Source organism: Diabrotica undecimpunctata, chromosome 5 (assembly GCF_040954645.1).
Source record: "Diabrotica undecimpunctata isolate CICGRU chromosome 5, icDiaUnde3, whole genome shotgun sequence".
Lineage (NCBI taxonomy): Eukaryota > Metazoa > Arthropoda > Insecta > Coleoptera > Chrysomelidae > Diabrotica > Diabrotica undecimpunctata.
The window spans coordinates 105246803-105273192 of NC_092807.1; the positions used below are offsets into that span (position 1 = coordinate 105246803).

General features: G+C 32.9%; 3 protein-coding genes across 3 annotated transcripts; 2 read left to right on the forward strand and 1 right to left on the reverse strand.

Moving 5' to 3' along the window:
• Positions 1-126: 126 nt before the first annotated feature.
• Positions 127-6147, reverse strand: LOC140441618 (methionine aminopeptidase 2-like). Its single transcript, XM_072532458.1, has 6 exons — positions 5940-6147; positions 5549-5880; positions 5146-5485; positions 4896-5030; positions 4667-4841; positions 127-579 (listed from the first exon to the last, which is right to left on the reverse strand). Exons 1-6 carry the CDS (start codon positions 6085-6087, stop codon positions 327-329), a joined length of 1383 nt encoding a protein of 460 aa, XP_072388559.1. The 5' UTR covers positions 6088-6147; the 3' UTR covers positions 127-326.
• A 942-nt stretch (positions 6148-7089) lies between these two features.
• On the forward strand, positions 7090-17888 carry LOC140441619 (dihydrolipoyl dehydrogenase, mitochondrial). Its single transcript, XM_072532460.1, has 9 exons — positions 7090-7283; positions 7667-7810; positions 9033-9171; positions 10794-11038; positions 11102-11203; positions 15464-15688; positions 15754-15952; positions 17130-17341; positions 17544-17888. The coding sequence occupies exons 1-9, from the start codon at positions 7242-7244 to the stop codon at positions 17751-17753; spliced, it is 1518 nt and encodes a 505-aa protein (XP_072388561.1). The 5' UTR covers positions 7090-7241; the 3' UTR covers positions 17754-17888.
• Positions 17889-18419: 531 nt separating this feature from the next.
• On the forward strand, positions 18420-22008 carry LOC140441620 (ankyrin repeat and MYND domain-containing protein 2-like). Its single transcript, XM_072532461.1, has 2 exons — positions 18420-18722; positions 20929-22008. The coding sequence occupies exons 1-2, from the start codon at positions 18522-18524 to the stop codon at positions 21910-21912; spliced, it is 1185 nt and encodes a 394-aa protein (XP_072388562.1). The 5' UTR covers positions 18420-18521; the 3' UTR covers positions 21913-22008.
• Positions 22009-26390: the final 4382 nt, after the last annotated feature.

A 26390-nucleotide genomic window follows, 5' to 3' on the forward strand; every position in this document is an offset into this window, starting at 1 on the left:
AAATATCTTCCATAGCCACTAGATTTAAACCAGATGATATAGAAAACTTTGTACAACTCTTTTGGGGACTCTATTGCTAGAAAAATTATGTGTTTTTAATAAAAAATCTCTTTTTTTATGGCAATCTTTATTATTTCCAATGTCAATGTCAACACATAACAAATTAATTAATTCACGGAAACCATTTATAACAAATCAAAATAAAAATCCTTGTAGACCATTATCAACATCTGTATCAAGTAAAAACAACAAATGTATTTACCAAATTTGTAATTTACAACTGACATCAATAAGTTTTACTCGATAAAAATTTTCTTGGTAACTTCCTAATAATCATCTCCTCTAGAAACAACCTCTTTGCAGGTAGGTCTCAACATGATTGTGTGCTCAAACTGGGCGGTGTAGCAGCCTTTGATGTCACACAATGGAGGGTAGTCATCAACGATGTTCTTGTCACATAAATCCTTTAAGGCCATTTGGTATTTCGTTGCTCCAGCACGGTCCAACCATCTTTTACAGAAAGCCAGTGTACCAAAGTTCTTGTTTATGATATTTAGGAGAGTTTTTGAAGACTGCAATCTAAAAAATCAACATTATATTAAACAGAGTTATCCAGTTAAAAAAATACTTTTCTTCATATTAATAGGCATTTGATAGTGGGAGGAGTGTACAGAATTCATGATTTCCATCACAACGATCTTTTGGGAGTAGTGGATATGTCCTTAACCATGTTTATGAACATAACAATACCAATCTGGTTAACATAAAATCAAAATATGGTTAACATTAAATTCCATGTCAATGATCTTGGAAGCATATATAAATAACCAAATTGTATAATTCTTTGATTCATCCAGAAACTGGTTTAAACAGCAATATGGTTTTAGACATGATTCAAGCACAATCTCCGGTGCTATTAACTCAATTACAGACACATACAACAAATTAGACAAAGGTTAAGATGTACATTTGAGTCATTTGATTTCCAAAGAGCTTTTGATAGAGCTGACCATAGGTTTGTTCCAACACGCCACTTTTGTACGGTTTTAAAACGGTCACCAAACTGTTTAGCATCGATTTTATGCGCATGCTTCGGCTTTGTACCATTCGCTTACGATGCGAAGAGGAGACGTGTTGGAACGGATTTTGACACTGATCTAAGGACTGATTACTTGTTTGAATTCTGCCCATTTGTTTAAAACAGGTTAAAAAAAGTAAAGAAAAACATTTGGTTATTTGTTTACCTGCCACTTGTCTCTCTTTCCTTATTTTAACCAAAGATAGTAAACACATTCCTGATTTCTTTGATTTTTTCTTATTTAAATAATTTGAAAAATGGATAATGTATTACTTGATAAGTAAAATTGTTTGTTATTTAAAATAATATTTTGTATTTGTAAACTGCAGATTTATAAGAATACATAATTTTTGATCCATCCATGCCAGGACCATCTTCACAAAACACAAATATCAAGTTTGATTATGAGTGGACCGAAAATGATTCCAAATTATTATTAGATTAATATATCAAATGCAAATGCAAACTTAGTACTTTATAAATAAAAATATCAATGTTCTGTGGCTAAAAATAGTCTAACATTTAAATGAAAATGGTATCTCAAAGTAAAATCCAATAATTGTTTAAATCATTGGAGGATGCTTGAAAGGAATTATAAGAAATTGGTAGATAATAAAACGGGCAAGTTTGTTATTGAATATGAATATTTATGTAGGTAGAAGCTGTAAACAAATTTTGTGTGAGAAGGAAATCAGTGAAATTTTTGGACTTAAAAATCTATATCAATACCAACACATCTGTAAAAAGACTAATATTTTAAAAAAATAATATTATAAATCAATCAAAAAAGTTCCATTTTCACTGCTGTAAATTTTTGTAAATTTAATGTGTCAGTTAACAATAACTACAATTAAAAATAGTGCTGAAACACTTAACCTGACTTGAAAATAAAAAAAATGACCAAATAAAATAAGAATTTTTGCTAGTACTGCTTAATGCGCAGGTCAGTCCAAACGGTAATAGGTTGTCCACATACTGAAATGATGGTCCCGAAACCATATATTGAACAATCAGAAGTTGAGTTGGAACACCAAAGGGGCGGTACGATGAACGGTCCATTTTCTGGACGAGTTGGAACCTTACCTCATGACATAATCCTTGTAGAGCTTGAACAATATGGGATAACTGGAATGGCTTTAGTCTGGTTGAGGGACTATTTGAGTGGCAGAATAAAAAAAAACTGCTATGTAACAATGTGCTAAGCATAGCAAAAGATATTGCATATGGGTGGAGTTCCTCATGGGTCTATATTGGGACCAATACTTTTCCTGATTTATATGAATACATTATCCAATTAACAGCTGCAGTTAAAGTTGTCTGTGTTATCTGTATGCTGATGACACTGGTCTTCTGTATGCCAATAAAGAAGCCAAACAATTAGAAACTGATGTAGAAAAGGACTTGTAGTAGAAATAGTTAAGGGGATTAAGTATCACAAACTCTCATTTAATAGGAATAAGTGCAGTTATATGATAATATAGATAAATGACGACTTACTTGGGAACAACACATATTATAGATATATCATAAAATATCTCCAGCTTATCACACGCTAGGAAGAATTCCTAAATTTATAAGTCTTCCTCATTAACATTGTATTATTCTCTAATAAACTGAAATCTGTAGTATTTAACCATCATAATAGGGTAATACCAACCACAAAGAGCTTCATCCTTGTACATTCTTAGAGAATAGGACTATTAAATATGTTGTTCAAACTATTACACCTTCATTCAACAGAAGATCTGTTCTGTACTGTTCAAGAAGAATACCCAACATTGAATAAATGTATACTATGCAAGTATGTATATTAATTTATAAATGTAAGCTTTCTTAAGTACTTACAAATATTGCCCTAACACTGAATGAAGATGTACAGTCTGTCCCAAACCCTTCTTTCAGTGCATCACTAATTTTGACGTCATATAGGATTTTAAGAATGTCGAGAATTATTGCATGACATTTTAGTTAAATCTGACAGTTGCAGGATTGTAATCGGCTAAATGTGAAAAGATTATTTTTTTAAAATGTGAAGTAAAAACTTTAAGAATTCAAATTTTTTTTTTACTTTACATATTAGAGGTCCCGTCCTGTATAAAAATTTTTATTGCGCCTTATATTGGAACGGCATTTTGTCATAATTGCTATTCTATACATTCCAAAGAAAGTGCTTAATTAGCTAAGATTTATTTATGGATTTATTATTATTTATTATAAACACTATGGAATTGGAATGTTTGTTTATTTAAAATAACGCTTCCTCCTATAGAATCTTAAGAGTTGACTGCGAGATAAAAAAATTTACTGGCAATTGCAAGGCATCAAAGCAAACATTCCTGTGATAAAATAGCATCAATTGAAATCAGTCATATTCGGATAAGTAATTTTCGGAAAGTTTCTGTGGCAGCCATTAGTTTAATTTTGTGAAGATTTATCATAAAATCGTGAAAATAGTTTAAATAGTGAGTGATTCTACTAGATTGGGTGTGCAAATGAAAGAGTGTTATGAAGTTTAGATAAAAAAACAATGGACAGTTTAAATAGTAAAGCAGTTGATTTTTGAGTTAATCTACCAGTTTCGGTATGCAGATGAAATAGTGTTAATGGAGTTTAGTTAAAAAACAAGATACCAAATGTAAGTTTACCTTCTTTTTTTATGAATAACAAAAATTAATATTATATTTTAAACAATCCACAATCCGATTCAGAACCTGATTCATTAAAATCAATGATTACAGGGGATATGTGGCTGGCATCAATTATATCTTATATTTTAATAAAATGTGGTTCTAAAAAGAACCGTTTTAATACATATGAATATCTTCTAATTGAAAATAATTTAATAATTTTAATATTACTCTTTGTTCTTTCTCGGTATATCTCGGCATATTTAAAATATTTTTATGACAATCAATACAAAATTAAATTTTCACTGTAAAATGTCTGAAAATACTAACCTGGAATGACAATTATCATTTTATCAGTTGACATTGTCATAGTACTGTCACTATTGAGACCATCTGCGTCAAATTATATTTATTCGCATCGTTGATTGGATATCTATTTAGCGCATTCTAAACTCCAACCAATTATATATCCGTAAGTAGAATTCGCTTTAATATGCAAATACCCGTGAACGATACATAATTTTCTAAGTTCTATGTATAATAATCACAGAGTTACGTTTTTTTCCGTCACTTCTAGCTTAATGCGTTAGAGAGAATTCGATCAACTATGACGCACTGAAAGAAGGGTTTGGGATGAACTGTATATAACTATCATACTAGGCAAAGGGGTACTTTTTGTACAGGAAGAATGCAACCTTTCTGTACTACCATATATTACTTAATCGAATTTTGTTACTAACAATATCTTTTTAAACTTTGTAAAACCATTGTTAATGTTGTAATCATCAAAAACAAACATAGCTATACCTATACTCATAGCTATATCTCTTGATTTATTATTATGTATTTGAATTAAACTTTTATATTGTGAAATTAATAAACTGGAAAGTAAAGTAAGGACAAATAAAAGTTTAATTAAAATTATAGCATATCCAACATATGTAGTGATACTCAAGTTTACCTTAATGGCACATAAGAGACATCAAAATTCTTCATATAATGTGAACATTCCATATCATCGTGTACAACACCTCTACCAGTAGAACCGAAAGTTTCAATTGCATAAAATTCATTCTCTTCCATGACTGTAGCTTCTCCACCTTTTACTATTGGTACAGTTTTCCCAGCATGTATCCCTAAAAAACATTCAATAACATTTTGTACTGACAAATTGCTATTTGTGTACTTACTGTAAGGGGATATGGAATGGCCATTTAAGTTTCTTATAGATTTAACTTGGTAAGTTTTTCCATCTAATTCCACTTCATATGATTCCATTACTTCTTGAATTTGTGCACCTATTTCACAGAGTTGAACATCAATACCTGAAAATAAAGTAAGTTTTTAATCAAAAAATTATGTTGATGGCATAAGAGATTATTTTTGATGATGAAATCCTAGTTAACAATATAAAAACTATGACAAAAAATAATAGATTACCTGCTGCTCTAATACCAGTATTAGTAGCATCCCTTACAGCTTCGACTAATTTATCATATTTGGGATTAAAAGTGTGAGTAAATGCACAATCTATTATCCTTCCATTAATGTGTGTTCCAAAATCAATCTTGACCACATCATCATATTCAAATACAGTCTTATCACCAGCATTGGGGGTATAGTGGGCAGCGCAGTGATTTTTTGAACATCCGGTGGGAAAGGCAAGTCCAGCTTTCAGTCCATTTTCAGCAATTAGCTTCCTGGCAGTATTTTCCAACTCTTCACATATTTCTATCATAGTCATTCCTGGTTTGATCCACTTCTGGATGTGTTGGCGAGTCTAAACAATAATAATGTACATAAACAACAGGTTTATTTAGGAACTATTAACTTTATTAATTACCTGCCTGTGGGCTTCTGCAGCAAGACGCACTTCATTATAGATATCATTATGCATTCTATCCAGTGCACGCTTTTCTTCAGTTGAAAAACGGTCCTTGGCAGTCCGATCATCTTTATCTGTACTATATTCTTGTATTTCTCCTACGGGAAAGACACCATCGGGAAACAAGTCGGCTATAGCGACAGAAGGGGGGTCTGTTTGTTTTGGTTTACCACCTTTCTTCCTATTTCTCTTCTTTTTCTTTTTTTCTCCGTCACCGTCACCCTCACCGTCCACTTCACCGTTTTCCGGCGAAACTTGTTTACCGTTTTCTTCGACTTTTCCATCTTCATCTAAAATAACCAATTAATTATAAAAATTTCCTACACGTGATGAATATTGTTCTACTTACCATTGCCATTAGTGACCTTTTTCTTTTTCTTTTTTTTCTTCTTTTTGGACGTTTCCGTATTTTCTGTTTCTACTTCACCATCGTCAATGCGTTCTTGGTCCTCCTCATTCTCGTTATCTTCTTTAATTTCAGTTTTTAAGGCCGCCATTTTTCTGTTACAAAAAAAGACAAAACGAAAACACGCCGATAAGAAAAATGACAGTTACGAATGTCAAGTCAAAAATGTCAGAAGGAAAACCAGATTAGCCAAAACCAGAGATATGTAAGAGAGCATATCTCTCTCTCTCTTACATATCTCTGGTAAAAACGGAACAAGTGGTTTCGTTTACAATTTTTAAGATTTATTTACACATTGTGTTATTGAGAAAATAAATAATCAATGTAATTAAACGTGAACAAAAAAAATTATAATTATCCAAAATTTGTTTCACTAATATCATTCTTAATATTTCTTAATTCGATTTAAAATATTTTAGTAAATAAATAAAAAAAAGGTGATTTAACTTAATATAATGATTACTCCTTTCTACCAAGAACTAACAAAATATTAATATGTGTAAGCAAGAGATCTACTTTAAGGAAAGATCCTGTAGTTTTGCATTTTTTTTTTCAATAATTATTGAATTACAAGAGACTCGGTAGAATTGTAATTACAAATCTTGCAGAAATGTTTTATCAAATAATGAATATGTCGAAACAAAATTCTGTAATAGTTGTTATCTACTGTTGCTTTTGTTTATATTTTTATTATCAATAGAAATAAAAATAGTGCCTACAGAGCCTACAGTGGTTGAATGACGGATTCAGGTAACATTGTTGCCAAGTTTCAAGCATACTTTTTTCATTCTATTCTTGATTTCTAAATCAAAATCGTAATTTTTTAAATAATTGTTAAACCTCGATAATTATTTAAAAGTTGCATTCAGCCTAGAAGTTAACACATCAGATATTTAAAAAATATTTGAATATTTATGGTCTTTTCATAAAACCTAAATTTGTATATTTGGAAAGCTAACATATTCCATTATCTTTTTCAAAATTATTTTTTATCTAATAATATTGTTGTAAATTATTTATTTTTGCAGATCTAAATTTTATTTTTAAATCCATCACTATTCAATTTGGCAACAGAGTGTACATGTGAAAGACGTCAGTCAGTCACGTCCCATGTCTTTCGCATAAATGTCACCTTTAGGGTCGAGGTGAAAAAGTAAATTATAATAAAATCACCAAAAATTCGAATAATAACAATTTTGTAAAGAAACTCCGCGCTTCTTGTTAATACCTTCTCCTAAAGCAACAATGCAGTGTTCAATTTTTAAAGTATTATCGTCCACAATAAAGGTAAGAAATCTTTCAGATTTACGTAATATAACCTTAGCAATGTTCATTCTGATAAGCCGTTTCTGACTTTTAAAACGTAAATTCTGAAAAAATGGATTGAAAAATGTGCCGCTTAAGATAGCGATATTTTTTTAAAACCATAGTTTCCTTTGCCGATATTTGAGAGGTATTCAATACCTACTTGTTATTTTTTATTTCCGACAGAACCCAAAGTAATGTTTCCATTACTATTAAGTAATTCACATCGATATTTTTATCGTTATTTATAAATTCTTTATTTTTTTATTTTGATACAGTTAAACTCGTGAACAATTTCATTGTCTTGATAGAGGAGAATTGTTTGTGAAAAAAATCAGTCTTTCACTGTCTACTTTATTTTGCAGCCAACCTTGAGGCACAACCAAAGAATATTAGGAACCTTACAAAGTCGTTTGTATTCAAGCGATGGAGATGCTGATATTGTTGTGGTTGGTTCAGGACCAGGAGGTTATGTAGCTGCTATCAAGGCTGCCCAATTGGGCATGAAGGTAATTATATTACATTTTGAGTCTGTAATACCCTTAAAATCACTGCAAATAGATTAAAAATTTAATTACAGAATAGTCCTTTTGTTTTCTCTTTTGCATTTGAACTTGTATTGTGTTTTTAATAGAGGAAGGAAATGGATTTTGCAGTAAATGCCTTAATTTACTTGTACTTGTAGTTTAATGTACCCTTTAGTTATTAGATTCTTTCAAAATTATAGCTTTCTCATTACTGGGAAAGAGCTACAGTATACTCCCTCTATAACGAACACAGTTATTACGAGTTTTCGCTTATAACAAGGTACATTAGATGTATCGTGAAATTTCTATTGAACTATAACCCTCTATAGCGAGGCAAATTTGCTTATAACGAGAGAAAATAAGATTGAAAAACGTGTTTTTTTACGTTTTGGCCCGACTGTAGCTATAAATAAATACCCTTTTTAACTGCCGTCAGCAATAAACTTCTTACAATTTATGATTCTTAGTCGGAAATTTACAATTTATGATTCACAAGTGTCATTGTAGCGTGTTGACCATTCACACCTAATAATATAGGTCCTAATAGACAAGATGTGAAAAGTGTTTTAAATGTTGTCAGAAACTTTATCCAAAGAAAAAACGCAAATGAAGAAGCATAAAACTGTTTCACATCTTTAGAAAATATGATAGATAGAATACTGGACAATTAAAAGCAGTCAAAAATGCAAACTTCTTCCAATTGCAGACGCAGTAGTTTATGTTATTCTTGAAAATATGCTTTATACAGATTTAGAGAATACAGATTTTTTGTTTTAACATATATCATTGACAATAAAAGTAAACAACTCTTTTTTGTTTTAATGTATTTCATTGACAATAAAAGTAAACAGCTTTTTTTCATAAACGCCATTCAAACAATATTTATTAGCATCTTATATTGCTCCGAATGGCTTCACTATAGAAAGTTAATGTTTTAGAAAACTACATATTCATATGTATGCACAGTATTATTGTTGTTGGATATAACGAGATCCGCTTATAACGAGGTAATTAGTCTGCCATTTCAGTTCTCGTTATAGAGGGAGTCTACTGTATTTTTAACAGGTCCCAAATTGCAAGTGAATCAGGAGTTTTAGGAGTTTCAAACAAACGAATTATTTAAAACAATCCTAAATAAAATCAGAACAGCTACTAGTTTCTGATTTAGTCAGGTTTCACTCTATTAATATTTTCTATATTTTAGACCGTTTGTATCGAAAAAAATCCAACATTGGGAGGTACTTGCCTTAATGTTGGCTGCATACCATCCAAGTCTCTATTAAACAATTCACATTTTTATCACATGGCCCATTCCGGTGACCTTTCCGAGAGAGGAGTTGAAAGTAAGTACCATCTTAAGTAAGTTTTTCATATACAACTATTAAAATAATTTTAATAATGTTTTCGTGTCTTTATAATTATAACATAAATTTTAATATTTAATAGCTACTTAATTTTTTTTGTATCAAAATCGTCATAATTAGTTTTAAGATCGCAAGTGTGTGTAAACACTGTTTTTTAATAAGGAACAAGGTTACTGTTATGCAAATTTCTTAAAAATAATTTTCCATACTCTGTTTAAAAGCACAGTTTTTATGATACAATTGATAATTCTCAAGGTAATAAATTTTCTTGTATCAATGTGTGTACCTAAATAATTTTAGGTATAAAATATTATTAAAAAATTTAATTTTATTATTTATTTATTAATATTTATTATAAAAAAATATTTTAGGTATAAAATATCATTAAGAAGTTTCCTAGAAAAGATTAAAATTTCCAAACTATACACAATTTCTGATCGACAATTATTTCATTTATCATTTACATTTCTATCTGTTTATGGTACGCGCGCACTTAACTGAACCCGCCGGCAGAGGTACGCACCACTACAGCCCGGAATTAAATGCCGTAAAGCGCATTTACTGACAAAATTACATCAGCTCAGTCATTTACATATTTCATGAAAGATGGATCCAAAAATTATTATTGTTAATTTGTGGTACAAGGAAGAAGAACAACAAAATCAACTTACATAAAAGAAGCGTCGTAAATAGGTGTATGAAATTTATAAAAACCAAACCACAGAAAGTGAATTTGCTACTTTATTTCACAATTTAATTGATTATCAAGACAAATTTTATTAATATATCAGTATGAGTTACGAAAAATATCAAGAATTATGTATTGTAAAACTGATCTCGCAAAAGAAAATACATTTAAAAACTCGAGCGGAGTTTCGACGCGGTTTGGTGTGAGTCTATGTCTTACCCTTCCATAAAGTGCGTGCTGATTTGATTACACAAATATATTAACCCTTTACTTGGCAAAATAGAAACAGCAGGTTTTAAGTTTCAGGAATTTTGGTTTTAGGATAATTTGGGTGTCAGAAAAACGAATAACGTTTAACAAATACCAGCTACTGTAAACCAAATAAAGCTACATTGTTCAAACTGGTACCATTTTGTGTCGTATTTTCAGTACCTACAAAAGGTTTTGTCGTTCAGCTCCATCACACTAGTTATTAAAAACATACTTAGGTTAGAGTAAAGACTGTCTACAGTCTTGTCGATTAAAGGGTTAAATTGTCGTTACCGACCGGTTCGGTCAAGTGCGCGCTTTAAATATAACGTGCATAATTGGTTGTAGCAAAAAACTACAAAAACGCCCTGGTCCATAAACATTGATTTACTATCAATAATGTACTATCAAATCCGAAGAGGATGACGTAGATATTTAACTGAAGGCTTGTTCATGTCCATTTATGTTTTATTATATTCAAAGTTTATCTGAGTGGCCATACTATGTTAAGTTTTTTTTAATTTTTCAAAACTGATTTATCTGGTTTTAACTTTCCCATATAAAGACCGTTTTAATTTTCTGCCATAAAAACCGTGTTATCAAGCATTTACATATCGAGTACAATTAAATAAATTTCTTCAAACCCAACTGGTATTTTTTTCAGCCAGCGGAGTTAACTTAAATTTAGACAAATTGATGGGTCAAAAATCCAAAGCTGTCACAAGCTTGACAGGAGGTATCGCCCAATTGTTCAAGAAAAACAAAGTGACACTCATCAAAGGACACGGTAAAATTACCGGACCGAATCAGGTGACGGCTGTGAAGGAAGACGGTTCCACCGAAGTAGTCAATACGAAAAATATCCTTATCGCTACAGGCTCGGAAGTTACACCATTTCCTGGAATTGAGGTACATTTTCTTTTGTTATTTAGGATACTTATAGGTGATATGCATCTAAATAATATGTTTTAGACTGATGAAGAAACGATTGTTACCTCTACCGGAGCATTATCACTCAGTAAAGTTCCACAAAGGCTTATAGTCATCGGTGCTGGTGTCATCGGTTTGGAATTGGTAAGAAAAATTAATTACAGCTCTACAAAGATTGTTAATTTGTTCATAAATTGCTGTACAGATCTAAGTAATTACATAAGCTTTAAATAATTATGCTTGTTTTAAAACAAGAATTATATTGATCTAATTATTATTAATTAAAAAATGGAATTATTAGGTACTTTTGTCAGAAAGGAATAGAAATTTGACAAAAGTTTACATGGGACTAACAAATTCCAGGAAGCTTTTGCTTGAATCCTTATTTTGCTCATCAAAATAGACAATATGTGATATTTAATTGTTATAGCAATTGTATGCACATATACGATATATCAAGCTAGTTTACACTGTGTATAAAGTTCTCGCAGTGACTAGAGATGGTGATTGTGAGATGGAGGAATAATTTAAACAAGAACATTAGTAAATCTATCTGAATGTTTAACACAAGCAAGCTATACTTGTTTATTAACACCTTGATGTCTTCATCCACTTAATGTTGCCTATATCAGCAAATTTTTTATTAATATTTATACAATATCCTGTTAAAAAATGAAGATATACTGATACATAAAATCCATTGCCAAATATATCAATTTACAAAATAATTTACAATATTTATTAAAATAATGTACTGCCAAACAAAGAAGAAAAAACAAAAATTATGGAAAACAGAAGTAAACTTAAAAAAGTGAAAAAAGAAAAAAATATATATAAACAATGATCTAACGGCAGAGGAATTACAAATACAGAAAGAAATACGAAGAATAGCAAAAGATAAAATAAAGAAAGGTAAACGTGTCCAAATTAAAGTTAACAAACTGATAATAGGTGGTCTAGAAAGGAGATGGAATAGAAACACCAACCAGCTGGAGGACTATCCTGGAGGTGGTTGAAAAAACTAGCAAGGGATGAGAGGATACATTATTTGTTAACGGACGAGGCAAAAAAATAGGAAATGACTGCAGATAAACTCGGGTACAACAAAAGTGAAATAAAGAAAGATAGATAAGAAAACAAAAATAAAAGACAAAGACAACAGGACAAAAAAAATAAAGAGTTGAAAATAAGCACATGGAACATAAGAACTATGCTAGCTCCAGGAAAAATGCTAGAAATAGGAAAAGAACTCAAAAAGTATAAAATAGATATTGCAGCACTGCAAGAATTATGCTGGGAGGGACAAGGACAGATTGACAAACAAGACTTTACAATGTTATATTCAGGAGGAAAGAAGCAAGGGCAAAAAAGGGGTGGGATTCATGATACTAAGGCACCTAAGAGAGAAAATTATAAATTTCAAGCAAATATGCGAAAGGATGGCGTATGTTAGAGTCAACCACAAACCATTTAATATATCAGTCTTGAACTTATACGCCCCCACAGAAACAAGCAACGCAGACTAAAAAGAAATCTTTTATGATAAGGTCGAAGAGGAGATAGAAAAAATACCCAAAGATGTCATATTTGTACTAGGAGACCTCAATGGTCAGATTAGAAAAGAAGACTTTTTACAACAAATTGCAGGAAATCATACAATACACGAAAACACGAATGACAATGGGCAAAGACTATGTAACCTTGCAACAAAATCAAATTTGTTAATAAGCTCAACAAAATTTTAACACCCTAAAATACATAAGGTAACATGGAGGTCACCAGATCAGAAAACATATAGTCAAATTGATCACATAATGATTAATAAACGAAAACAATTCAATAAAAGATGTAAGAACATTTAGAGGTGCGTGTGCAGATTCAGACCACTCATGGTCACAGCCACTATAAGACAAAATGTTAAAATTGAAACAAAACAGAAAAACCAACATAAAAAGTGGAATGTCAATAAAATGAGTAATGAAGAAGTAAGAAAAAATATGAAGAGGCAGTAACAGTTCAAATAAAAGAGAAATATAAAGTAGAAGATATAAACACAGAATGGCAGACGATCAAAAAATCAATAGAAGAAGGTGCAAATATGCAGGTAGATAAAAGTCAGGCTAAAACAAAAAACGGATGGTATAACCAAGAATGTAGAGAAATAACAAAAAAAGTGCAAGCCAGAAATAAATGGCTAAGAACAGATAAAGAGGAAGACAGAGAAGAATATGACAAATTAAGAAGGAATGCTAAGAAAGTGATACGGCAAAATAAAAGAAGATGGGTAGACGAAAACATGCAGGAAATAGAGCAGGAAAGAACAAACAGAAATACGAAACAGTTTTACAAAAAGATTAAAGAACAAAACAAAAAATACAAAATCAAAACAAACGGAATTAAAAATAGAGACGGAACAGTGATAATAGAGGATCAAGAATACAAGCAAGTATGGAGGGATTACTACAGAGAGCTCTTAAAGGAGGAAACAACAGGAGAAGAAATGCATAACGAGGAGGAAACGGTCCACGAAGAAGAAGCAGACGAACTAATAGCATACAATGAAATGATACTTATGGCATCGATGGGTTGCTGGCTTCTGTATAGGATGTTGTTTACTCCAGATTATGTGGGTAGGTCTTAGGTGTTTGCCAATTGAGTGGTCTTGCAAGACAGCTGAAGTCTTAGTTGGTTGGGTTTATATGTGGTTAATCCATCGTCGATGATGTTTTCATGAGGTTACTCCCGAAAGGAGAAGCAGAAATTAGTTTTATTCAATAAACTATCCCATAAACTAGAATATAACACAGGGTGTATTAGAGATACATGAAAGAGGATTCACTTCCTTTTCAATTATTTTACAAAATCACAATTAAACAAATAGCAGATGGCAAGGATAAAGTGAAATAAAATTATTATTAAAATTGGTTAAGTTTTGTAAGATTCCTACATGCATAAAATCGAAAACGTGGCTTTGGAAGAAGTGAGGTTATGAATATTGAAAATACTGTCAGAATTATAAAATATAGGTTACAATGACAGTACTCACAACAAAGAAATTTCTGTAGACCATAAAATGAACTTTATTTCATGTATCCTTCTTTTATAAATTTCAACTACACACAAAAAAAAATATCCCACCACGTTATAAAAGCTGATTGACTGAAATAGTGGGCTTGAGATAAAAGTTGTGACTACAATGAATTATAGCACAGATACCATAGAACATATGTATATGATGGAATTAGCTCTTCTGTTAAAATAGAACAGAATATTTAATCTACCGGACAGAAAGAAAGAGGGCGCCAACTATTTTTTGAATAAAAAATAGTAAAAAAAGAAACTGAAGGTTAAGGATTAATAAAGATGTGAAGTTTATAATGTTACACCCCTTCACCTAGTGCGACAGAGAAAACTGATCAAAGCAGTCTCTTCATCTCTTTTTAATAGACCGGGTGTATAGACCACGAAACTTAAACGACCAATGGGAAGGTCACGTGATCTGATCGATAAACTCTGTCCCTTAGAAAGAGATGCAAGGACTGCTTTGCTTCAGTTTTCTCTGTCGCACTGGGTGAACGGGCCTTTATTGCAACATTCAGTCTATTTGCATTATATGTCTATGGCTCTGAACTAATATTTAACCTAAAATTGTAGTATTCTCTGCCTTGTTATGACTAAATTGGCTCCATTTAGATTTTTATCCAGTCTTCTACTTGATTAGGATGGTCTTAGCTTCAAGAGGCCTTGGGTATTATTAAATAAAATAACCCGAACATTAGTAAAGAGTTTATTAAACAATAAACCATATTAACAAACATTTGTTCCTAAAACATTTTCACGAGAAGTATCATAACCTAAAAATAAAAATTTTCTACTCTCTCGCGTGAAGGGCGAAGGTCAAATCTTCAATACTACATTAGTCCAGGAGCTTAGGCTAACAGGTATACTCGGTTCACTGATCCGAATCTCAATCAATCCCCATCTTCTAGAGATGTTGGCGACCACATTGACCCATCTGATTCTATTTACAGCAGCTCGAAATAGATCAGTTGACATTAGGTCAGTCCATTTCCTAAGATTGGCCAACCAGGATATACGTCTACGTCCAGGGCCTCTCTTATCCTTAATGTTGCCTTGTAGAATCAACTGTAGAAGTCGGTATTTATCATTACGCATGATGTGGCCGAAGTAAGCCAATTTTCTGTTCTTTACGGTGTTCATTTTCTGTTCAAGTTCATTTAGGCTATTAATATAGAGGTGGGGATTTTCGGGTTGTATGTTTTCCAATAATGACTGTCAAAATATTTCCAAGCTGAGCGAATGGGCTATGTGATTTTATTGTCCCGGGATTATTATTTTATTTACTATTTTTATTGCTAGTCTAAGGATCACTCTACGTTTTAGGGTTCAGTTTGGTCCCGTTTGGGATCCGAAGTAACCGCCATAGAATTCTTGCCAAGCATCGGCGGTGCCGGTATCGACGCGGAGGTAGCGAAATCGCTGCAAAAGATTCTTTCGAAGCAAGGTCTCAAGTTCAAGCTGGGAACCAAAGTGACAGGAGCCTCGAGAGAAGGAGGTGTCATTAAAGTTAATATCGAAGACGGAAAAGATTCGAGTAAAACGGAAGTGGTGAGTAGATGGTAATAAAGTTGAAAATTTCAGTTTTTTGAACTTCGATTTCGTACATGTTTCAGCTGGACTGTGATGTACTGTTGGTGTGTGTCGGAAGGAGACCTTACACTGAAGGATTAGGTTTAGAAGAAATGGGAATTGCCAAAGACCAGAAAGGAAGAATCCCGGTAAACTCGCATTTCCAGACTGTTATTCCAAGTATCTATGCCATTGGTGATTGCATACACGGCCCTATGTTGGCACACAAGGCTGAAGATGAAGGTACATAGACTTTTTCTTAACATACTTATCTATTTAATGGACACCTTCTAAATATTTTATGAAAAACAAATTGTATTTGCCTAAATAGTGCTGTAAGCAGTCCAATATTAGATTGGTGTATATTTATGGGGCATTCTGACACATTTTTGGTATACACACATACTGTTATGGTTTCATGTTTGCATACCAAGATATAACTGACATTCATATTTATATTTGGTTATCAGACCAAACATATTGTAGGAATGATGTACTTCTTTTTCGTCAGGTCCATATTCTGATAATCCACCAATACAACAACGGAAAATGCTCACTTTCTCACATGATATTCATCCTAATCTTAATATATGTTCGAGTATGAGAATATTTATATGTATTACCCTAATTTGTACAAAAAACTCACTATATTTCTGATCTTTTTGCAGATTTTTCCGTCAGGTGCGCCATTTTCAAAAACCCAAAAACTGTTTTTTAGAGTCTTTTTGAAGATTTTCTTCATTTAATAGGCTCAAAAATAGATCAAATCAGGGATTTTTATAAGTTATAAATAATTTAAAAGTAACTGGGCCAGGACATTTTTTTAATCACAGAACGTAAAAAATAAAAAAAAATTGCATTCTGGCGGTGAGTGCAGTTTGCCTATCTTCCAAATTTTATTTTATAGTAGAAAATACTTCTGACCCTGGTTGGGTATGTGTTATATTATTTATATGCTAAAATATATAAAACATATCTACTGTCCACATTTACATACAAAAAACAAAATTTGTTTAATTTACTAATGTTTGTATTTTGAGAACGATTTCCGAAGTGGAAATTGAAACATCAATAAACGTATTTTAACCTTTAATTGTGGCTTATTCCCATTTAAATAGTAATTAATACAAATTCTTGTTGTGGTACAAAACTTCACTAGAAATCTTAAATTTATCAGTAAAAATGCCCCAAAATTTATTTTATATTAAAAAATCCTTAGATTCAGACCTGTTTATGTATTTATATTCTATATATGCTAAAATATTATATAAATTACATCCGCTATCCATATTTACATACAGAAATTCTAGTAACGACGCAAACATTCACTAAAAACATGTAAACCTTGTAACACCTGGTTTTAAGTATTTATATTGATAATGGTGGCCCATATCAAGGAAATAACATTTAATTTTTGTAGGTGTCGCCTGTGTCGAGGGTTTACAGGGCGGTCCAGTACATATCGACTACAATTGCGTGCCGTCTGTAATTTACACTCATCCAGAAGTCGGTTGGGTTGGAAAGACGGAAGAAGATCTTAAAAACGAAGGTATTGCATACAAAGTAGGCAAATTTCCGTTCATGGCCAATTCCAGAGCAAAAACAAATAACGACACGGATGGATTCGTTAAGGTAAACGAACTTTTCAGTTTTTTATACACATTTCTGTATAATATTTTTAGAATATTAGAAAATATTAGAAAATATCAATTGGTCCTACAGTTAATACTTTTGTTTTACGCAATAGTAATTAAATACTCATGCTGTATGGTACTATAAATAATCATAACCTAACTTACAATTTTCAAATACAAAAACTTATAATTTCTTTTAGGTATTAGCTGACAAAGCTACCGATAGGATTCTAGGAACACACATCATCGGCCCCGGAGCTGGAGAACTCATCAATGAAGCGGTACTTGGCCAAGAATACGGAGCATCGAGTGAAGATATCGCCAGAGTGTGCCACGCTCACCCTACCTGCTCTGAGGCTTTGAGGGAGGCTAATTTAGCGGCTTACTGCGGAAAACCTATCAATTTCTAATAAATCTTAAATGCAATATCATCTCATCACACCTTTTTTTAATTTTAACTTTATGTACATACCTCTTTTGTTAAGCTTCATAAATCTTAACTCTAAAATCATGTGAAATGTTAAAATATAGGTTATTTATTTGTATATTGTTGTTTTTATTATAACCCTTACGATAAAGACAAAAAATTGTATTAAAGGATTAATTCAGACTTTCCTGGTAAATTTAGAAACTTCTAAAATTAAACTTTGATTATCCTAACCAAATAATAGCTATAAAGCTGCAATATGGATAAACAGAGAATATTAAGCATGTAACAGAGATCTGTGCCGTCCGTACAAAAAAAGTCAAAATCCGTATAAAAATACAGAGGAAGAATATTAGAAAAAATCTATAATAGAAGAAAAGCAACATAAAACATATACTTAATAAGGACATGGCAACACCGCAATCGAAAATTTTACGTTTGATTTGTAGCTAACTTAACCGGAACGTTCTATAATACTTCAGAATACTTTTACCTTTACCTAAAAGAAAAAGGTTAACGGATAACGGAAGAAAGGTAAGACCAGAGATATAAGACAGAAAACTAAAACGCCTCGAAGAAATAAAATCAATGATTCAATTCCAGTTCTCTAAAACAGAAGAATCAACCTTCGGTGACATTGACATTTCATGTTTGACACTATTGACAGTAGTTGAAAGGGGAAATAGGTGTTTTTCATTTACCAGAGTGAATGATTTAAATAAAAATTTAAAGGGACAACAGAAAAGTTAGCATGTCTGATAATAAGGAACCGGCATTGTCTGAAACAGACCAGCAAATTTTTAAGGCAATTGAGAATAATGATGTAGTTCTTTTAAAAACACTTCTTGCAGAAACAAAAAACGTGAATATTCTCGATGAGAATTCTATGACTCCCCTTCAACATGCTGCGTATAAGGGAAATAAAGATCTTGTTCAGGTCCTTCTGGATCAGGTATGTACTTAAGTTAATACGGAAAATTAATTTATATAAAAAATTCGGTCGATTTTCAATTTTTCTTTAATACTTATCTAGGTGCCTGATTTTGTTTAAACCTCTTAAATAAAACAGAAAATGACCCAAGTGGCGTAGGTGAATAACCGTTGAAGGTAAAAATCTATTAGATAATATGTACATTGATTATGTTAAAAAACACAAATGAAGAGATAAGTTGTGCAAACGAGGAACTTATTGGAATAGTTAATATAATATTACTTATTTTACCATTTATTGGTATAGAGTATGTTATGACTATTAGGGTTTGCTCATTTTTTCCTTTGATTAGGCAAATTCTCTTGACTATCTTTATTATTAAGAAAAAGTTGTTAAAATTGTCTTTTTCTCTGTATATGCAGTTTATTCAGTAATTACTCATTATACCCAAAATAAGAGTCTGTCTTTAATCTTCAATAGAAATTCCATTGTGTTTAAGGAAGTAAGGTTTAATTCCTAATTCTACCTTTGTTGTCCATTGTGCTTTAACAATCATAGTTAGTTATATGAGACAAACCAACTCACATTAATAGGAATTTCTTCGCTTTTTGGTAAATAATTTAAAAATTTACAGTTTCATCTGTTAAATGTAGTTGCATCTAACTTTATCAATTTATTGGAAGGCAGTCTACTTAAAAATTCTGCCACATTTACTGTTTAGGTACGTAGTTTACAGTAAAATGATAACTAATTAAAAATACTGCATATTGCTGCAATCTATTGACTTCTGCAATTGTTATGCCATTTTAGAGCCAAAAATTGAACAAATGCCTTGTTATCTGCACCATCTTTAAAAGTGGGCTAAAGAATGTCTCTGATGACATCACTGATCTCATCATTTCTCAACATTGTTCTTTTTTCACTGTAAGACACATTGTTGTAAAATCATCAAAATTTTACTTTTTTTTATAGTCTTAGTGTGTTCTTCCATATTTCTTTCTGTAATTAAAATGTCATCTAAAAAATAGATGTACTTGGCATATCAAGAAATATCTGTTCAATCATATGATAACAGTGGGATAGACCTGACATAAGGTGTCATCAGGATGACACTGACCAGTATCTACTTTACACTGTTAAATGTAAATAATCCCTTATGATTACTAATAATTGTGTATTTCCAGAAATCTGGATGAATCACAACTTTTGATAAACCTGACTTAGGTTATTTTGGAAAGTTCTTTTCCACTTTGTAACTTAGCACATAAATAATAAATATGTGTGCAGATATAAATACGGATGCCGCGCCCAGACTCAAAAATATTTCTTAACTTATTTCATTTCAACAAAACATATTTTGAATACAACTTTATTAAAATAAGGAAAACAGTTACAAACTTTTTTTATTTTCAAACTTAAATGAATACTAACAAAAAGTAAAATTAAAATCTACCTAATAACATTCAAACAGGTAATATGAGGTAGATAATCACATACCTTTATTATTGAAAAGCTTGTTTTCTTGCTTTTACTGAAGCAAAGTTTTCGATATCATTTATATTTAATTCATTTAGCAGCTCCTCGTTAATGGATAAAACTGCTAAGTAGTTCAAATTTTCTTGGGAAATTGCATTTCTTAAGTAGATTTTCACCCTTTTTAGTGTTGAAAAAGAGAGTTCGCCACTTGCATTTGCAACCATTATGGAGAAAAAATATGCAGGAAAATATTAACGTTTAAAAATGAAGATATTAATTTATTTTCATTCTAAAGGAGTGTCTATTTTTAATTGGGGAAGAGACGTTAACAAATGCTTTAAATGAACATATTCTTGGGTAAAATACTCGTCCAAATCCTCCTTGTATTTTTGTTGTAATTTTCCAATAAATCAAGTTTTTCTGATAGAGAAGCTGCTTCACCTCTTACTACATTTTTCTCATTTATATCCGTTGAAATCTTAATAAAACATGTTTTAATTAAACCATAATTTATTTTTAACGCTTTTAAGAAGACCAAGGGTTTGTATTCACTCTTTTAAGTAACAATGTCTGCCCTGACTCAGGCAAATCCTTTATTGCATGAGACAATAACTCCCACCTGTATGTAGATACGAAGAAAAAATTGTAGATAGCTTGTATCAAGATAAAAAAAAGATGTTGGGCACTGTAAGCGGGGTTTACCCTTAAACCTGACTAAGTTACAAACTGAATGTACTTTTTTTTGTTTCAGGGAGCAGATGTGAATTACTGCGAACACCAACACACCTACACAGCTCTGCACTTCGCGGGTCTCTCTGGAAACTCAGACGTCTGCTTGGCATTGTTGTTAGCCGGCGCAAAGTCACACATCACCAACACAGTCGGCCGTACTCCATCACAAATGGCAGCTTTCGTAGGACACCACAATTGCGTCTCTGTCATCAACAGTTATATTCCAAAATCTGACATAGACTATTACACGACAGGAACAGCGAATCGGGGTCCATATCTTCCGCCATTTTTATCAGAAAGTTTCCATAAATTCGTTATGCAAGTTAATATACATCCAATTAAAGTAGTTTTGAATGTACAGAACTTTGTAGGTTTGTCTGAACATTTGCCAGAAGTGAAAAAAGTACTTGAATTGATGTGTGAACGAGAGATAAAACGCGCAGCCGACAAAAATGAGGTTATGTCTTTCAAGTTCCATTACTTAGGGTATATTGTAGGAGAAGTCGTAAAAGTAAGGCAGAGGCAAACTGCGAAAAAGGACGAAGGCGAGGACGATAAAAAGCTGGATATCACTGAACTTTTTACCAGGAAATTGCTAAAACCTGGCAAAGATGGACAGTTGGAGTTCATGGACGCATTTTTAAAAGAATGTATCAGAGAGTTTCCTTACAGGGACTGCACATTATTTAGGCAAATGGTTGCAAGTCTAGCAGGAGATGATCCACCGCCGTCCCTGGTAGTAATTCATCACGCAATAAACGGCCAAAGAGGCTTCGAAGATTGTATATCCATCTGCAACACCTGTGGAGAAGAGAAACCTGCCAAAAAATGTTCAAAATGTAAAGTTGTACAATATTGTGATAGGAATTGCCAGAGACTGCACTGGCATTGGCATAAAAAGGCTTGTCCTAGGTTAAGTCAGATGATTGATACAGACATACAAACCAAGCCAGATGCTTCAGAGTTATCAGCGGAGTTGCAGAATCTTCTTGTGAACAATTGAAGTCAAAAATGTATAATGTGAATTTTATTTAATGTTTATTTGACACTGTTTTATGAACAAAACAAGGTATTTAATTTTAAGTACACTAAAGCAGTTTTTATGAGTTTTATTTCATTCCCTACAATTTTTCTTATATAGTATGTATGGAAAGTATGGTTCTTCTCATAGTAGGAGATTCCACTGCAAAATCACTATGTTCATAAGGTAGTTAATTAAACTCACATTTTTACATACAATTAAGAATATAATGATAACAGTTGTGTTCAAGGTGTGAACTTTAGTTGAGGTGTGAAATTCCATAAACAAGGGTTGTTTCTTAAAATTATCCCTTGATTATATAATATCACACCTCTAACAATAGCACCCACTGAGCTGAATATTAATGAGTCTCTTAGAAAGAGGGTAGTGTCAAGAATTATTGCATGCAATTTGAGATAAATCAGCTGCAAGGATTGTATTAGCCAAATTGCAATTTTGGTTTAAGAACAGAATTAATGTTTTACTTATTTTTGTATAAACCATTGTAAATTCGTTCACTTTAAAATAAATAAGTTATTCCAATTTTAATTACACAGAGAATATCAACAATAACGTTACAGCTTTGGATATATAAACACCCAGAAAAGATTTTGGATATTGGAGAAAGGGCCTTTGCTTTTCAGTGTTATTGCAGTTTGCCAGTGGCGTACTGTTTTTATGTGAATGAATGAACAGAATTTTTCTGTTAAATTAACTGAAAAAATAGTACAAAAAATGACTATTTTGACAAAAAAGAAATCAATCATTTAAGAACAAAACTGTTATTTTCATAATATTGCTATGCACTGAAAAATTTTTGTGTTTGTAATTTTGAGTCCATTAATAGTTGACCAGCAGGTCACCAGTAGAACCCTTATTTAATTCTTTGGGACAGATACAGAGTCCGCGACTTGACTGCTCATTCTTTCTACATTTATATTTATGGTTTTTACAAAAGTCACTTTTTTCTGAGTCATCTTGGTCGTCTCTTTTTACCAGTTGGGACGAAATGCAGTCAGATATGCCATTTATCCCTGCATACAATGGTTTTAGTAGTAGTTATTGTTTTTGTATGTATGAATGTTTGTTTAACCAACAAATGTTATAATGATATGTTTGCAGCTCATATGTCATGTTCTAAGTTGATCTGCGGGTTTTTATTTGGATATATCTTATTCACACATATCCTAATATGTCAATAGCACGTTCCATATTAGTCATTGAAACGTGCATTGTCGGGAATGAGGACTTCCCCACCTGATCTTTTCAAACTTAAATGTAGGCGAACTCAGACTCACAGTTTCAGACCATCTTGGAGGATCATTATGGCGCTCATTTTGCTTGTTTGAAAACTGTACAAGCCCACAAACGAGCAAGAAATGACAGCCCTGGAGGTGATAAACAACTAAAACAAACAATAATGAACGATTACTGGCTCAAAGCACCCACACCAACGTCTAATAGATTTGCTAGCTTAGATGAAGTACCTGATGAGACCAACCAAACCAGAACTGATGCAGTTAAAGAAAGTATTCAACCCCCACCCATATTTGTTTCAGATGTAGGTGATATACAACCTCTTCGACAATTGTTAGAAACAATATCCCCTCTGGGATATTCCATCAAATGTCTCTATAACGACCAAGTAAAGATTCAGCGCTCAACTTCTGAATATTACCGAAACATAACCAAAGCACTCAATGAGAAAAAACACATTATTACACCTACCAAACAAAGGAAGAAAGAACATTCCAAGTTGTGCTTCATAATATGCATCAGACAGCAGATAAAGACTCTTTAGTACATGAGCTAGGATTAATGGGACACGAAGTAACCAACATAGCTAATATATATAAGAATGGATCCAAAATAGCGCTTCCGCTCTTTTATATAGAATTAAAAACTAAGCCAAATAATAAAGACATATATGATGTGAGAACACTCCAGAACATGATTGTGTCCTTCGAACCACCATATCCCAAACGTCAGGTTCCCCAATGTACCAGATGTCAACGCTACGGTCACACACAAAAATTCTGCCATATGCCTCCAAGATGCTTAAAGTGTGCAAGTAATCATCTTACTTTACACTGTCCACAAAAAGAACGCAGCAATAACGTAAAATGTGTACTTTGTATGGGAAACCATCCGGCCAACTATAAGGGCTGCAGCGTATACAAACAAATACAAAAAGAAAAATTCCCCCAACTCAGAAAGAATCAAGAGACCCACAGATATATGCAAAAGCCCTCGAGATTGGAGCAGACCTACTTGTTGTCCCTGAGCCCAACAAAAACATTACTAAAAACAAAGGCTGGATAGCGGATATAAACGCAGATGTCGCTATATACATAATGAATAAGAAAGTATGCATAAATAAGATTGTCAAGAAAGAGGGGCACGTGTTAATTAAAATAGGAAGCCTGGCTATTATTGCCTGCTATATCTCTCCGAATATCAGCCTGATGCGCTACAAAGAACAGGTCGAGAATATCATAATGACATCACAAACATATCGGGATTTTATACTTGCTGGCGACGTGAACGCCAAATCAATCATATGGGGGTCTCCCAGAAATGACCATAGAGGGGAGATGTGGAATGATTGGATATTCGCAAATGACCTAGTAGTGCTAAACAATGGAAAACCCACATTTGTGAGAGGAGAGAGTCGAAGTCACATAGATATTACCATTGTGAATGAAAGTTATGCCAGAAAGATTGCGGGCTGGGAGGTGTTGGAGGATAATCTCTACACTTTTCACAGATACATAGTCTTTGAAACTGGCATCAAGGTCTCGAAGATCGGTCGGAAAAAAGTAACCTTTAATAAAGAAGCCTATACGAGGCAGATAAGTAACCTACAAGAAGATGACACTACCGAATTCCAAGATTTCAGACAGAAAATTATTAATGCATACATTTCAAGTAGCTCCACCGAGAACGTCACATATACAGTGCCATACTGGTGGAATGATGAGATCCAGAGCAAGAGAGCCGAATGTTTTAGGCTCAGGCGTACGGCACAAAGGTATAGGACTCCACAACACACTGAAAATTACAAGCGAGCTAAAAAAGAATTGGGAAGAGAAATTAAACGGGCGAAGCACTCTTGCTGGCATAACCTATGCACAGCACTAGAAGATGATGTATGGGGCGAAGCCTATAGAATTGCCACAAAAACATTAAGAACAGAGACCCCATACAGCCTTTGTGCAAAAAACGGAAGGAAATAGCTAATACCCTATTTCCTGCTAAGCCCCCACAGCAGTTCACTCAAAATAATGTCAACGTTCGACCTGTTGATTTTTCGGCTGAAGAAATAGCAATAGCGACAAAAAGTATTAAATTAGGAAAAGCAGCTGGTCCTGATGGTGTGCCTCCTGAGGCGATAAAGATCATCATAGAGAAAAATCCTGAGATGGTTCGGAGGATCTTCAATGAACTCCTCCAGAAGCAAATGTTTCCCATAATGATTAAACAGGCAAGACTGACGTTAATACTTAAACCGGGCAGGGATCCCGAGATTGCCAACTCATACAGGCCGATCTGCCTTCTAGACAGCCTGGGGAAATTTTATGAAAATCTTATTAAAAATCGCCTAGAAGACGAATTACAGATAAATGGAAGTATATCTGACAAACAGTACGGATTCAGGAAATCTAGATCATCCATCGATGCGGTAAAAGAAATAGTTGACACTGTAAAAAGGACGAGGAAGAAATGGGCCGCCCTCGTGATGTTTGATGTGAGAAACGCTTTCAACTCAGCCAACTGGGGTCGCATTATCACCTCACTGGAAAAAGCAAATGTGTCAGATTATTTGATCAATATAATTAAGGACTACCTCAATGAAAGGTATGTCCAAGTGGCAAAACCTAAAGACCTGAAAACATCAGCAGGTGTACCGCAAGGATCCGTACTAGGACCAATGCTTTGGAACATTTTATATAATGAAATCCTAGAAATCGACTATGGAGCAGAGACCAAAGCTATTACATACGCAGACGATTTAGCTCTACTCATTCAGTGTAACAATAACTTGGAGTTAGAAATGTTAGTCAACAGAAGCTGTAGAAAAGTCAAAAGATGGATGGTGAAATGAGATCTAGAGTTGACAACAGAAAAAACAGAAATTCTGATCTTGAATATCCCTAGAGCCCGCCCAAACCTGGCTTTTGTAGTAGGTAGTACAAGTATAGAGCCTACGTACTGTGCTAAATATCTGGGCATCCAACTAGACACAGGTCTAAGATTTACAAAGCACCTGATGAAAGTAGTCCAAAGAGCAGAAGAGAGAACCGCGGCATTAATAAAAATTATGCCAAATATCGGCGGCCCAAGTGCCCTCAAAAGAAGAATGTACCTTCAGATTGTGCATTCTACCCTCTTATACGGCGCTCCCGTATGGTACGAAGCCTTGAGAATGGCTAAGTATAAAGAACTGCTTGCAAAGGCAC

What these genes read in the sequence shown, in the direction of transcription:
- LOC140441618 (XM_072532458.1), bottom strand. Translation starts at nt 6,087, where the DNA reads ATGGCGGCCTTAAAAACTGAAATTAAAGAAGATAACGAGAATGAGGAG. An exon ending in AAAGGTCACTAATGGCAATG is followed by an intron (nt 5,881 to 5,939) that starts GTAAGTAGAACA and finishes TGGTTATTTTAG; the next exon opens with ATGAAGATGGAAAAGTCGAA. An exon ending in GTCTCTTATGTGCCATTAAG is followed by an intron (nt 580 to 4,666) that starts GTAAACTTGAGT and finishes TTGATTTTTTAG; the next exon opens with ATTGCAGTCTTCAAAAACTC.
- LOC140441619 (XM_072532460.1), top strand. Translation starts at nt 7,242, where the DNA reads ATGCAGTGTTCAATTTTTAAAGTATTATCGTCCACAATAAAG. An exon ending in GTGTCATCGGTTTGGAATTG is followed by an intron (nt 11,204 to 15,463) that starts GTAAGAAAAATT and finishes TCTACGTTTTAG; the next exon opens with GGTTCAGTTTGGTCCCGTTT. An exon ending in ATTCGAGTAAAACGGAAGTG is followed by an intron (nt 15,689 to 15,753) that starts GTGAGTAGATGG and finishes TACATGTTTCAG; the next exon opens with CTGGACTGTGATGTACTGTT.
- LOC140441620 (XM_072532461.1), top strand. Translation starts at nt 18,522, where the DNA reads ATGTCTGATAATAAGGAACCGGCATTGTCTGAAACAGACCAGCAAATT. An exon ending in TTCAGGTCCTTCTGGATCAG is followed by an intron (nt 18,723 to 20,928) that starts GTATGTACTTAA and finishes TTTTTGTTTCAG; the next exon opens with GGAGCAGATGTGAATTACTG.